Source organism: Cheilinus undulatus, linkage group 3 (assembly GCF_018320785.1).
Source record: "Cheilinus undulatus linkage group 3, ASM1832078v1, whole genome shotgun sequence".
In the NCBI taxonomy this organism is placed as follows: domain Eukaryota; kingdom Metazoa; phylum Chordata; class Actinopteri; order Labriformes; family Labridae; genus Cheilinus; species Cheilinus undulatus.
This window is the reverse complement of record NC_054867.1, coordinates 16,056,548-16,071,609: the sequence shown is the minus strand read 5'-3', so window position 1 is coordinate 16,071,609 and position 15,062 is coordinate 16,056,548. Positions and strand designations below refer to the sequence as shown.

The following is a 15,062-nucleotide window of genomic DNA, read 5'->3' as shown; positions in this document are numbered from 1 at the left end:
ATTGTCCACTGGAAAGAGACTGTCAGAGGACAGTACCAAACAAGTTCCTCAGCATCAGTTCTAGCTAGATAGAAATTACTGGTGTAGTTCTAATAACATAATTCTATCATCTTTTTAAAGGGTGTTGAAACTATTCTTGAGACTCCAGCAGACAGAAATGAGAGGAAATCGCCAAATGGAGCTCCCCGAGGACTTCTACATTCCTATCCCTCTGGATACCAACAACATCACTGCGCTGAGCCCATTCCTTGTTCCCCAAGATCACTTAGGGAATCCGGCTATTTTTTATGCGATGTCCGTTTATATGTTCTTCATATTTACGGTCGGAACAACCATTAATGGCCTCACTATAGCATGTACTGTTCAATATAAGAAGCTGCGGTCTCATCTCAACTACATCCTGGTGAACTTGGCTGTGTCTAACCTCATTGTTGCCTGTATCGGGTCTTTCACCTGCTTCATCAGCTTCTCCCAAAGATACTTCATTCTTGGTCCACTTGCCTGCAAGATTGAGGGATTTGCAGCAACGTTGGGTGGTGAGGAGCTTGATATTTTTTCATCACAACAAAGGGGAGGCTTCATGCATTCAGAAATGTTTCATTTATATATTCATAAATCTGTGCCAGTTTTTTTTTCTTTTCTTGCCATGGATTATTTTGTGAACCATGCTGACATGTGTTCACATGATGTGACACTACACTGTTTAGCTGTCAGCATTATGTAAAACACAAAGATGTGTTATTAAAAATAGATATTATATGTTTCTATAATCAATCATCTTGACCAGAAATTGTTTTTTCAGTTTTCCAGCCCAGAGAAATCACTTTGCAACTCCAATGACTCTGGTTCCTTTTAGAGCTTTTTGATTAGTTTTTTTAGCCTTAAATGCACAGGCAGAAGAGAATTTTACTCAAAGTGTTTAATTGTAAATCTGACTACAGTACCTTAGAGGAACATCTGAGGAAGCTTTGCAGAGCTCTCTGTGATATAAATAGATGTATTTTGAACCTCTAGGTAGACATTTAGCAGAACAAGAGACAAAAAAATGACAGCAAAGGGTTTCTCCTGCAATGTCCATTTAGTAGATGAATATTTAGCACACATCACATGATCTAAATATGCTTTTCTGTCTTGTTCCAGGTATGGTGAGTCTGTGGTCTCTGTCTGTAATAGCGTTTGAGAGGTGGCTTGTTGTCTGCAAGCCACTTGGAAACTTTGCCTTCAAGCCTCAACACGCTTTAGCATGCTGCGCAGCAACCTGGTTCTTTGCATTGGCCGCCTCAGCTCCTCCTCTGTTTGGTTGGAGTAGGTCAGTGTCTTTGAAACCACACAATGGATTTTTTCAATGTTTACATTGGTACAGAATTATTCTCAGGAAATAACACTTTTCAGACAACTTCCTCAACAGTTGATTTTCATACTTAACTCTTAAATTTCTTGTTAAATTCAGATTTCTTATCCATCTCTGCAGGTATATCCCAGAGGGCTTTCAGTGCTCCTGTGGACCAGACTGGTATACAGCCAACAACAAGTACAACAATGAGTCCTATGTGTACTTCCTGTTTGGCTTCTGCTTTGCATTTCCCTTCTCTGTCATCTGTTTCTGCTACTCACAGCTGCTCTTCGTGCTGAAATCGGTGGGCACTTTATTCCATATCATCAGTTTTTATAATAAATTGCTGCTTTTATGGCCCACACCAATGTTTCCAGCAGACCTCTAATATTTAAATGCTTCTCCTCCATTGACAGGCAGCAAAGGCCCAAGCTGAATCTGCGTCCACCCAGAAGGCAGAAAGAGAGGTGACCAGGATGGTGGTAATCATGGTGATTGGTTTCCTGTTCTGCTGGGCACCCTACGCCATTTTTGCTGTTTGGGTTGTCAACAACCGTGGGCAGCCGTTTGACCTGAGACTGGCAACCATACCCTCCTGTATGTCTAAATCCTCCACAGTTTACAACCCAATGATCTACATCCTACTCAACAAACAGGTGAGTGTCAGTGCCCAGCAAGGTTATTATAGTTAACTAAAACTATCTCAGTAACTTAAACTAAAATCGTTTTAGTTAACGGAAACTGAATAAAAAAACTGAGCATTACAAAGCAAAGGGAAACTAACTAAAACTGTACTGTGTGCTTACAAAACTAACTAAAATGAAATAGAATTGGGGACAATATTCCTTAGTTTTAGTTTTTGACACAACATAGTGACTGACATGAATACTCCATGGCTGGAGAGAGTATTATATTCAACTCAATACAAATTTTCCCTTATTTCTATCACTTTCTTTAGTCTTGTACATTTATGTATGTATATTGTGGTTACTCCCTACTTTCAGTACTTCTGTAACTGAGTTAGTGACTTCAACCATGGTGCAAAAGTGCCTAATGCCCAAAGGCATTGTGGGAAAAACCCTCAGACTAAGGAAAGATTGTCAAAGAATTTGACAGCATTTACAAAAATACTTCAAGTAATTGAGTACTTAAGAAAATACATCCTATCAATTCGGGAAATAGAACTAAAATAGCTGTGTTAGATTTTAATGTTAACGCAACTAATTCCTATATAGCGTCCAACTTTTCAGTCTTACACTGTAAGACTGAAAGGTTCATTTTGTCCTCTTCCACAGAGTTCAGTAACATCCATGGAATGTTAAGGTTGGACCTCACAGTCAAGGCATCTCTTACTTTGTCAGATTCACTCATGGTGCAAAAGTGTCTACTGCACAAAAGGATCTGGGAAAACTAGGAAATGTGCAGATTTAGGGATGATTGTCAATTAATTTAAGTACAATGACAAAATTCCTTAACTCAGAAAAGTAGAGTTGAAATAGCTATTTTGAATTTTTAACCTAACACAACTCATTTTTTCGACAACCCTTGACTATTTGGTTTTACAGTGTAGTTTTGCTCCTTTGCTCCATTTTCTTCACCATTGTGTGATTTACATAGCCTGTCCCACGAATCACCTTCAAGCACATCACTGCGGCTTCATGCAGTTTGTTTTTGTTTTGTGCTGAATGTTGGGATGAGCTGACATTTGCCCTCTTGGGACTTGTGATTTCATTGGACAAGGGACTCGTCCAGTTAAATCTGCTTGGCCATTGTAGAATCCTGTACAATGGCCCAATCACTGTATGATGATTCTTGGTGAAAAAATGTGGACACCCCTGGTCAATATGCTCAAGTTCAATTCTAAAATCAAGCAATTCAATTCTCTTTTGATATGGATTTTTTATCAGGAGTGGGCAACTTTGGTTACGGAGAGGGACATGTTAATTTAATTGTCATTGCTAAAGAGCCAGATTGGAACAAATGATCAGATATTCTTGATTTAATAATTTTATTCCTAATAAATAAAAGAAAGGAAGAAAATACTGAGCTCATGATCATTTATAATACTAACATTTATGTTTTTGATATCAAATGCAAATAAAAATTAATAATTTAAAGGGAGATAAATACAGAATTACATTAATTTCAAGCTGGTGTTTCAATACAGTGAACATGAATGGTCGATGTATTTCACTTGCATATCACTGGTGTCAGGCTAAAACCACCTACCTCCAAAATCACCACTCTTTAGAGAATGAAAAAACACTATTTTTCAAGTAATTTAACAATGAATGGTCGAAGGCAGTCTGTTTTTTGACACTTTAAATTGCTTTAAAAAATGTAAACCCCAATGATAGATGTAAAGCATAACCAATAGCACTGATTTGTGAAAAATACATATATTTCTTAAAAATGGGGCTGTTATATCTCCAAAATCACCATTTTTCGGGGGAATGAGAAAAACCCACAAAAAATAATTACACACTGACTGGTGACAGTCAGTATCTTTTTGATAGGTTTTACCAGTTTAAAATGTGGAAAAACTCACTGACAGATGTAAAGAGTGTCAAAATAGCATTGATTTATGACAAATAAAATTCATCATGAGAAATGGATATAGGAGGTTTTGGGCCAATGTCAGTGATTTAATAATAGAAAGACTTCTACAAAGCATTAAATGTACTCATTTCTCCCCTGTCAGTTCCGTGTATGTTTAAAGAAGATGCTGGGAATGAGCGCCAGCGACGATGAGGATTCCTCGACTACATCATCAGTCACTGAGGTTTCCAAAGTCGGACCTGCTTAGAACGATGGCATTTCATTGTCTATCAATCGGGATCAGTCTTCCTAATTCCTAACAAAGGTTACCTCAGGACACTTTCCAGAAAGGGACGGTCTTTGTACTCTTTACTCTATGGACTCAACATAAATCCACCATGAGCACAGCTCTGAATTAAATTTAGTAAAGTAACAGTGGCATGGAAAAAACTAAAAAAAAAAAAAACTTATAAGACTTTGAGCAGTATTGGACTCATCTGCAGAGACTGTGTTGGGATGTGAGGGGATGGAGGGAGATGCAGAAAGAGAGAGATGGACAGAGTCGATAGAGTAGTTATAGACTGATTGAACTGTCATAATATGCTAGTGTAATGATGTATTTCTTACAGATTAGGAGATAAATGCAAACAAAAAATGTAAAAAAAAAAAAAAAAAGAATGAATAAATGATAACAGTGATGACTTTTGGTTTTTACCAGGCTGTTCATTTAAAATGTGTTTTATGTATGGCTCCACAGTAGTTTACCCAAATCTTAATTCTAAAAACATGGGCCCACGGCCCACTTTAGGAACCACTGAGATGATCATGAAACTACAGAGGAGGATCAGAGCCAGAGGTGAAGGAAGAAATAATGATGTGCACTTGGAGAATAAAGTCCAAATGACAAGAAAAAAGTGGAAATGTGGTGAATGAAGTTGACATACAGTTTTAAGATTAACCACTTATACCTGATAACTCAAACAATAGCCAGACACTTCTCTTTTTTCTGAACTGAAATTTTTATTTAGCCTTCTACTGATATCCGTAAAAGGAAAAATTGCCGTAGAATTTCACATAATGGCATTTGTCTAATAATTCCTGACAGTTTGAAGAATGTAATTGGCACGTGAAGTGTTTAGATGCGTGCATACCATAAACTTCAGAAGGTTAATTCAACATAATTAGCAGCTTTCTTCTGTGTCACCCCCACACAAGTCTCTATGTTGATATTCATTTCATTTTATTTAAATATATATTTGGGGCACACAGATAGCCTAGCAGTCTAAGGCTCTACCCATGTAAGCGGGCGGCCCAGGTTCGAATCCAGCCTGTCGCCCTTCACTGCATGTCTCTCCCCATTCTCTCTCCCGTTTCCGACTCTATCGACTGTCCTCCTCTATGTAATAAAGGCATGAACAGCCTAAAAATTAATCTTGTAAAAAAAAAACATATATAGTGCATTCATAAAGCTTTCAGACCCCCTTCACTTTTTCCAATTTTCTTATGTTGCAGCCTTTTGCTACAGTAAAAAAAAAAAAAATCTCATTAATCTACACTCAGTACCCCATCATGACAAAGTGAGAATGGATTTTTAGATTTTTGTGTGCAAATGTATTAAAAAATGAAAAACTGAAATATCACATGGACATAAGTATTTAGACCCCGAGAGCCTGAAGCTACAATCGAGAAAATGCTTTGTTTTTCCCATTAATCTACAATCAGTACCCCATCATGACAAAGTGAAAACAGAATTTTAGATTTTTTTTCCTCAAATTTATCAAAAATGAAAAACTGAAAATTCAAATTGACATAAGTATTTAGACCCTTTGCAGAAACACTTAAAATTCAGCTCTGGTTCCTCCTATTTGTCACAATGTCAATTAGCGGACACTTTCAATGACATACATCAGGAGCATAGACAGTTGCTCACGGCATTAAGGATCTAGCCCGTTTTACCTGAGTAAATTTTACTCAAATTGAATTAAATTTTACTCTGAAAAATATAGCATTTGATCCCAGTCTATTTGAAGAAATTTACTCTGCTCACAAAGAAAAGTTTTCAGAGTTGTTTTTACTCTGAAAAGTGTTTTTATTTTACTCTAAATGGTGATTATGTAGGCCTATTCCACAATGAACAAAATAAAACCAACTCTACAGCAGTTGACTCAGTACAGTGTTATATTTAGCCCTCTCAGAGCAGTTTTTCATTCCTTATAGAAATGTTCTCCACTCATTATGGAACAATGTCTTCTCCATATAGAACTGGGTAACACTTATGTACAGCTCTATCTTACCCTAAATAAGATATGATGCTAATGATTTTGCTTTCTACCTCTAAATGTAAAAAAAAACTATATATATGTATATATATGTGTGTGTGTATATATATATATTAGCACAGCTAAGATGGCTTTGTTTGCTTTAGCTTTAGCCATATCACTTATGTAGCTTCATAACTTACTCGTTACTAGCTAACGTAGCCAACATGGCTTCATTCATTAGCTTTAGCTATATTAATTTCATAGCTAACATAGCTCTTTTAGCTTTATGTCAGGTTTTTTACTTGTAACTTTTGGTAGCCTTAACCTGTCCCTAGAGTGACCGTATCTTCAATCCTCCAAATAGAGACACTTAAATTTCGGCCCAAACTCACATGTATGAGCTCATAGTATGTGATTTTTTGGACACTATAGAAAGTGCTTCAGTCGATAAAATAGCAATTTCCAAAAATAAACTAAGACTTTAAATAAAGAGTATTTAATGAATACCAGTAAACAAACAAAAGGTTGCGTAGGAGAGTAAAATATTTGTGGTCTAAGCTTAAATTAACAGTTTTGAACAAGGTATAATCTGTCCCTCCTGGACAGTCTGTTTATTTACATGTCACTGGTGTTTGCCTCACGTAGGTGGTTGTAACAGTGCTATGTCCACCTTGTAGGCACCAATAGTGTTTGCCAGTTAATATGATATTGTATGTTGGAATATACTGAAAATAGACACTTGAAGTGTGTCAAAAATGCAATGTATTTATTACCTGAAGAAAGCTTTTTCCTTCCTGGAGCTCTAAATTGACTAGCTTTGTAGCATGACAGCTAGTCTACCTGACGTTACGCAGTAGGAGTTAACGTAGGGTAGGGTAGGTATGTTTTTCTATTGGTCAAAAAGCTGCTGTCTTGTCAATGACAGTGATTAACTACCTATGACCAATTCTCAGAAAAAGTGGGACTGTATTCAACAGAATCACATATAAACCAATAAACCACGATGTTTGGATTTACTACATTAGCTGAGGTTACAGTTGTAGCATCGTGAGGACTAATAGTGGACAACTGAAGGTAAGACTCGTTTTTTATTTTTCAGTTTTAATGTGGTGTCTAGCTAACAGAGCACTAGTGATTTATTATAGTATTAGTTATTTGATTCATTGTTGTCAGTAGAAGGTGGTATTTGGCTGTTGTAAGCTGCTAAGTTATGGTAGTGGCTAATGCTAACAGGCTAACGGTGCAAATGTGGAGCTAACTGTTGTGTGTGTATTAAAACGTTATCGTATATTGTGTAATTGAATGCAAGTGTGTAAGGAAAAGCTCACAGCTTTTATTTTGTGTGTTTAAACCTCAAAAGTCTTTGTCCAGCCATTTCCAAGGTCTGGTCATATGTATGTGTTTACCAGGCTGTAATAACAGGCTAACAGTTACTCAGGTTTACTGTTGCTCGGTTTCTACTGCCTCAGTTTTGTGTTAGTTTTGGAATTAAAAATGTGTCCCCAGTGTCGTTTTAGTGCAGACTTGAAGCTGTTTCAGAGAGTTTTAGATTTATGTGGGAGTTGTTCTAAATGGCTGGAATTGTTGAGGACTGCTGGTCATTTTGACCTGAGACAAAAAGTCTAGACGAAGCTAGTGGTATTTTTATATATTTATCTTTTTTTTTTTTCATTGTCATAATTTGGTAACTCTACATCATTGTAAATGAGGGGAACATCAATGATCCTTGAGATTTAAATAAAGGTTGATGGTGATGATGATTTGCATTTGTGCCACCGTGCCAGGGCCATGGAAGTGTGCGTGCCCGTGTGTGGAATGGCACGCTCGCACTGGTCAATCAGTTTAGACTTCAAGCTCAAACATGCACAGGCATGGTGTAGATAGCCTCGTGTGAGTGCACCCTAGCACTGTGGTGCTCAACCTGGCTGTGTTGCCTCCTTGTCTTGTCTTACCTTTGGCTGCAGTGCAAACTTGAGGTTGATTGTTACTGCTAAACATTGCCTTTTCCTCATGGTCCAAGGTAAGTTGTTCAACCATCCACAGCTGTATTCTTTTGGGATCCCGTGCATGTCTGTCCTTGATGCGCCATTTATTACTGTGTTGTCCACCCAATTGATCAATTTTCCATTCCGCCTCTTAGTGAACCAGCGCTTCAGTTTCACCTCATTCTGTTTGTACTTAACTTGGACAATCACATGGCACCTGCCATGGGGATAGTTAAAGTGGATAACTAGCTCCCCCACCACAGGGGGAAGCCAGCCAGTCTGTTTCCTGGAACCAACTGCACTATTCATGGTAATCAGTGGTAAGCCATACAAAACACATGCAAACTCAGGTGGTTCCTCCTTGCATTTCAGGCATATGCTGCCTGCACAAACTGGATTACTAAAGCCCAGATGCATTCAGACTGATTGACATCAACATCACATCATGATCATGTTATGTAGTCCGTTAACACAGGCCTCTTACACATTAGATTAGGGTTTAATGAGCTCTCGTGTGCCAGTGCTGACGCTAAATGCTTATCAAGAAGGTGGTGGGGGCTGCTATTGGAGTCCATCATGTTTACAAAATTAAAATTAGGTTCAGGGTGTGCCCCAAACTGTTAAATCCCTTCCTTGTTCTTCGAACAATCATGTGTGGGTAGTGAACTAAAGCTTTAAATCTCCTTGAGCCATTTAAGTTGAGCCCCAGTAATATTTAAGTTTCCTATAAATGCAGGAGTAACTCTTCACTGGAAAGAGACTGTCAGAGGACAGTACCAAACAAGTTCCTCAGCATCAGTTCTAGCTAGATAGAAATTACTGGTGTAGTTCTAATAACATAATTCTATCATATTTTTAAAAGGTTTTTAAATTATCTTTGAGACTCCAGCAGACAGAAATGAGAGGAAATCGCCAAATGGAGCTCCCTGAGGACTTCTACATTCCCATCCCTCTGGATACCAACAACATCACTGCGCTGAGCCCATTCCTTGTTCCCCAAGATCACTTAGGGAACGTGGCTATTTTTTATGCAATGTCCATTTTTATGTTCTTCATATTTACGATCGGAACAACCATTAATGGCCTCACTATAGCATGTACTGTTCAATATAAGAAGCTTCGGTCTCATCTCAACTACATCCTGGTGAACTTGGCTGTGTCTAACCTCATTGTTGCCTGTATTGGGTCTTTCACCTGCTTCATCAGCTTCTCCCAAAGATACTTCATTCTTGGTCCACTTGCCTGCAAGATTGAGGGATTTGCAGCAACACTGGGTGGTGAGGAGCTTAATATATTGGAATGGATTATTTTCTGAACCATGCTGACATGTGTTCACATGATGTGACACTACGCTGTTTAGCTGTCAGCATCATGTAAAACACAAAGATGTGTTATTCAGGACAGATATTTGTTTCTATAATCAATCATCTTGACCAAAAATTGTTTTTTTCTTTAGTCTTCCAGCCCAGATAAATCACCTTGCAACTCCAATGACTTTAGTTCCTTTTTGAGCTTTTTGATTCGTTTTTTTCAGCCTTAAATGCACAGGCTGATATAAATAGATGTGTTTTGAACCTCTAGGTAGACATTTAGCAGAACAAGAGACAAAAAAATGACAGAAAAGGATTTCTCCTGCAATGTCCATTTAGTAGATGAAGATTTAGCACACATCACATGATCTAAATACGCTTTTCTGTCTTGTTCCAGGTATGGTGAGTCTGTGGTCTCTGTCTGTAATAGCGTTTGAGAGGTGGCTTGTTGTCTGCAAGCCACTTGGAAACTTTGCCTTCAAGTCTCAACACGCTTTAGCATGCTGCGCAGCAACCTGGTTCTTTGCATTGGCCGCCTCAGCTCCTCCTCTGTTTGGTTGGAGTAGGTCAGTGTCTTTGAAACCACACAATGGATTTTTTCAATGTTTACATTGGTACAGAATTATTCTCAGGAAATAACACTTTTCAGACAACTTCCTCAACAGTTGATTTTCACAGTTAATTCTTAAATTTCTTGTTAAATTCAGATTTCTTATCCGTCTCTGCAGGTATATCCCAGAGGGCTTTCAGTGCTCCTGTGGACCAGACTGGTATACAGCCAACAACAAGTACAACAATGAGTCCTATGTGTACTTCCTGTTTGGCTTCTGCTTTGCAGTTCCCTTCTCTGTCATCTGTTTCTGCTACTCACAGCTGCTCTTTGTGCTGAAATCGGTGGGCACTTTATTCCATATCATCAGTTTTTATAATAAATTGCTACACCAATGTTTCCAGCAGACCTCTAATATTTAAATGCCTCTCCTCCATGGACAGGCCGCAAAGGCCCAAGCTGAATCTGCGTCCACCCAGAAGGCAGAAAGAGAGGTGACCAGGATGGTGGTTGTCATGGTGATTGGTTTCCTGTTCTGCTGGGCGCCCTACGCCATTTTTGCTGTTTGGGTTGTCAACAACCGTGGGCAGGCGTTTGACCTGAGACTGGCAACCATACCCTCCTGTATGTCTAAAGCCTCCACAGTTTACAACCCAATGATCTACATCCTCCTCAACAAACAGGTGAGTGTCAGTGCCCAGTGTGCATAAAAACTTCAACAAGTTTAAGCCTGTGCTCAAATGTTTTATACTTCTGGTTTCACATCTAGGCAGGGCTCCTGTGTTGATTTTATGTATTAATTTGTCAGAAAAAAAATCATTGATGTTTTTATTTTTAACGACTTAATTCAAATGACAACGTAAATGATAAGCCAATAAATAAAACAATAAAATATCTTAATTCATTTTGCCTTGTTAAAAAAGGCCAATGGACTTTGGAAGCCAATGGAAACACTACACTGCAAAACCAAACAAGTTAAACATACTGCTGGCATCTGGCTAAAACCTTGTATCACCAAAATTACCACTTTTTAGAAAATAAACACTGTATTTTTCAGTTGATTAAATGTTGAATGGTCATAGACCGCATCTTTGCTTTAGAATTGGTTAAAACCCACAGGCAGATGTAAATGGTGACCAATGGCACTGATTTATTAAAACAAACAAACAAACAAAGAAAAAAACAATCATGTAAAATGAAGATATGAGGGTTTGGCCAGACATCACTGATATTTGTTGAAACTGAGTATGTTGCATTTTTTTAGAAGTTGAAATCCAAATTTGAGTAGATTTAAGTTAAAATATATAATTTACAATCCTAATGAGTTAGTAGAACAAAAACAGAGTTGACCTATTACATTAAAATTTTACGTAACTTCAAACTTTTTGTTTAGTAGCAGGTACTGTGCCATTTTAAGGGATATAACTCAGTTTTACATGTTCATGTATGTTTGGTTAACTTCACCTTTTAAGTTAAACAACAATTTAGAAACTTTTCAACATTAAAAAAATCTGTTTTTATCCAACTCAAAACACCATTTTTCAATATGTTTTCAAGATACATGTTCCACATCAACTACAATTTTCCCTTATTTTTATCACGTACTTCAGTCTTGGACAGTTATTATATGTGTTGTGGTTGCTCGCTACTGTCATGACTCCTCTAACTGAGTCAGTAACTTCACTCATGATGCAAAAGTGCCAAATGCTCAAAGGCATTCTGGAAAGAACCTGCAGATTTAAGCCGGGTGTACACAGTGCAATTTCAAGCCAACTGTACCACGGTTGTGCCAGAATGTCATCTCACACTGTGCGACTCAATCGTTTATGACGCACAACCATCGCGCAGAGGTTGTGTGCTCACACTGTATGATCCGACGGTCGTGCACAACCTGAGAACTCACACTGTGTGACTGAAATCGGGACGGACTGTGACAGAAACCCATGGTGTTTCCTTTTTCAAAGACTCCCACACTCAGGTAGAAGTGTCTCCATTCACCCCCCCCCCATCTCTCTTGTTCTCTATCCCTCTCCCACTATCTCTCTCTATCCCACACATACAAACATTATCACTGTCTGTGAGCTGCAGGCCTGCAGATAGGAATATTTCCCGCTCGTTTATTTCCTTTATCATAGCAGGGTGCATCAGAAAGTGAGCTGAATCGCAGGAAAATCACACAGTGTACATCAGGCTTAAGGAAAGATTATCAATGAATTTACAAAAAAATTAAAATAAAAGCAATTGAGTACCTAAAAAAATCCATCCTATCAATTCAGGATATAGAACTGAAAATAGCTGTGTTAGATTTTAATGTAACCACAATTCATTTTTTAAACAATGTCCAACTTTTCAGTCATACACTGATACTGGGAGGTTCAGTTTGTCCTCTTCCACAGAGTTCAATAACATCCATGGCATGTTATGGTTAGTCCTCACAGTCAAGAACTCTCTAGCTTTGTCAGCAGCTTCACTCATGGTGCAAATGGCATTATGGGAAAACTGCAGATTTAGGGATGATTGTCAAATAGTTTGAGCACAATGACAAAAAATACTAACAATGATTGAGCACTGTTCACTTAAAACTAAAAATGTGTTTGTTGTCACCAATCAGTGAACATGATTGGTCGATGTATTTCACTTGCATATCACTGGTGTTGGGACAAAACCTCCTGTCTCCAAAATTTCCACTCTTCAGATAATTAAAAAAAAGCTTTATTTTTCAAGTAATTTAACAATGAATGGTCAAAGTCAGTCTTTTTTGACATTTTTAATTGCTAGATGTAAAGGATCATCAATTGGAAAAAGGAAATAAAGAAGACGGAACAAAAAAAACTAAATAATTGCTCATTGAATGGTGACAGTTAGTATCTTTTTGGTAGTTTTTACCAGTATAAAATGTTTAAAAACCCACATACAGATGTAAAGAGTGACCAATAGCACTGATTTATGAAAAATAAAATTCATCATGAAAAATGGATAAAGAAGGTTTTGGGCAAACACCAGAGATATTATAATACAAAGACTTCTACAAAGCATTAAATGTACTCATTTCTCCCCCTGTCAGTTCCGTGTATGTTTAAAGAAGATGCTGGGAATGAGCGCCAGCGATGATGAGGATTCCTCGGCTACATCATCAGTCACTGAGGTTTCCAAAGTCGGACCTGCTTAGGACGATGGCATTTCATTTTCTATCAGTCTGGATTTCTTAATACCTAACAAAGGTTACCTCAGGGCACTTTCCAGAAAGGGACGGTCTTTGTACTCTTTACTCTATGGACTCAACATAAATCCACCATGAGCACAGCTCTGAATTAAATTTAGTAAAGTTACAGTGGCATGGAAAAAAACTTAAAAAAACAAAAAAAACTTACAAGACTTTGAGCAGTATTGGACTCATCTGCAGAGACTGTGTTGGGATGTGAGGGGATGGAGGGAGATGCAGAAAGTGAGAGATGGACAGAGTCGATAGAGTAGTTATAGACTGATTGAACTGTCATAATATGCTAGTGTAATGATGTATTTCTTACAGATTAGGAGTTAAATGCAAACAAAAAATGTAAAAAAAAAAACAAAAACAAAAGAATAAATAAATGATAACAGTGATGACTTTTGGTTTTACCAGGCTGTTCATTTAAAATGTCTACTTTTAAGTCTGGCTTCACAGTAGTTTTCCAAAATCTTAATTCTGAAAACATGGGAGATCACTGAGACCGCATAAAGAATGTTTTAACCAATTGTTGATATTATAATCCTCCAAACACACACACTTTATGATTGGGCCAGGCCACAGGACCAAACACCTGCTGTTTGTAACAGTGGCCTCACAGTGGTAACTCCAGAAACACAAGATTTAAAAGAAACAAATAAGGAGGGGTAAAAAATCCTGGCTGAGAAGATTTAGTTGTATTTATGCTTGTGAATTATATAAACGTACCAACATCTTCCTTTCACTGGCTGATGTTGTGGGTGTTGTATCACACCTAAAATTGCAGTATGTAGCCAGCCTATGTCAGGAATTCTCTCCTCCACCACTAAACTATTGTAGTTCTGAGTTAACTGACCAGCGAACACATGAAGTGCATAAGAATGGCTGTGAATGTGTTCGAAAAATGTATCTAATTTGGAGTACAGAATTCATCTGACAGTCACTGCATTTGATTGATAGTTACCAAAACTGTAATGCAAGCTGTTGTGAGGCCCTCTGATCAGATATTTGACTTTAGATGAAGTCTGCATGAAATTCTCTCTTAACTAAGAGAAGAAAATGCTTTGCTCTGGTGTGAGTCAATAACCCAGTGGTTCCCAAACTTTTTCTGCTGATTAAACTATTTTCATGCACTCCTACCCCTCACCGTACAAACCAGCATGTAAAATATATAAATGTAAGACAAACACACTAGCAGACATGATTTTTCCAGCATTTTAATTTACTTCCAGTCCTGCAATTATTTCAGAGACTAGTATGGGCTTGTTTTGTGCTACAGATCTTCTTGTGTCCTGGGTACAGTAGTGAGAGTGCCACTCTCAGTTCATTGTCAGTGTTCATCTTTGATACGTATTTTGTCTTGGTAGAGGAAACGGCAGAAAAAGCTTTCTCACACTGGTGGGATGCTGCAAACGGGAGGAGTGTGGCCAGGGCTCTACTGCAAAGCAGTGGTTACACCTTTTCCTCTCCAATCCAAAATGCAGACAATGTCTTGGACTTGAACTCCAGTAGTACTGTTGAATCTGAGGTGACATCAATGAACTGCTCCTCTTCTTCTTCAGCTGGTGTTGCTTGCCTTACTGCAGCCTCCCTATTATGACACCCACAGCCCACTTAAGGAACCACTGAGATGATCTTGAATCTACAGAAGAGGATCAGGGACAGGGGTGAAGGAAGAAATAAGGATGTGCACTTTAAGAATAAAGTCCAAATGACAAGAAAAAGTTGACATGTGGAAGATGAAGTTGAAGTACAGTCTTAAGATGAACGCTTTAAGCCTTCTAACTCGTAAACTAGCCTGACACTACTCTTTTTTGGGAACTGAAATGTTTCTTTAGCCTTCTACTGAAATATGTAAAAGAAAAAATACCATAGCATTT

The 15,062-nt window shown here is 38.0% G+C and overlaps 2 protein-coding genes across 2 annotated transcripts; both read left to right on the top strand.

Moving 5' to 3' along the window:
• The first annotated feature begins 157 nt into the window (after positions 1-157).
• On the top strand, positions 158-4,139 carry LOC121504695 (blue-sensitive opsin-like). Its single transcript, XM_041779717.1, has 5 exons — positions 158-536; positions 1,141-1,309; positions 1,472-1,637; positions 1,750-1,989; positions 4,035-4,139. The coding sequence occupies exons 1-5, from the start codon at positions 158-160 to the stop codon at positions 4,137-4,139; spliced, it is 1,059 nt and encodes a 352-aa protein (XP_041635651.1).
• A 4,876-nt stretch (positions 4,140-9,015) lies between these two features.
• Positions 9,016-13,146, top strand: LOC121504077 (blue-sensitive opsin-like). The gene is made up of 6 exons (XM_041778687.1): positions 9,016-9,394; positions 9,825-9,993; positions 10,156-10,321; positions 10,421-10,660; positions 11,374-11,376; positions 13,042-13,146. Exons 1-6 carry the CDS (start codon positions 9,016-9,018, stop codon positions 13,144-13,146), a joined length of 1,062 nt encoding a protein of 353 aa, XP_041634621.1.
• Positions 13,147-15,062: the final 1,916 nt, after the last annotated feature.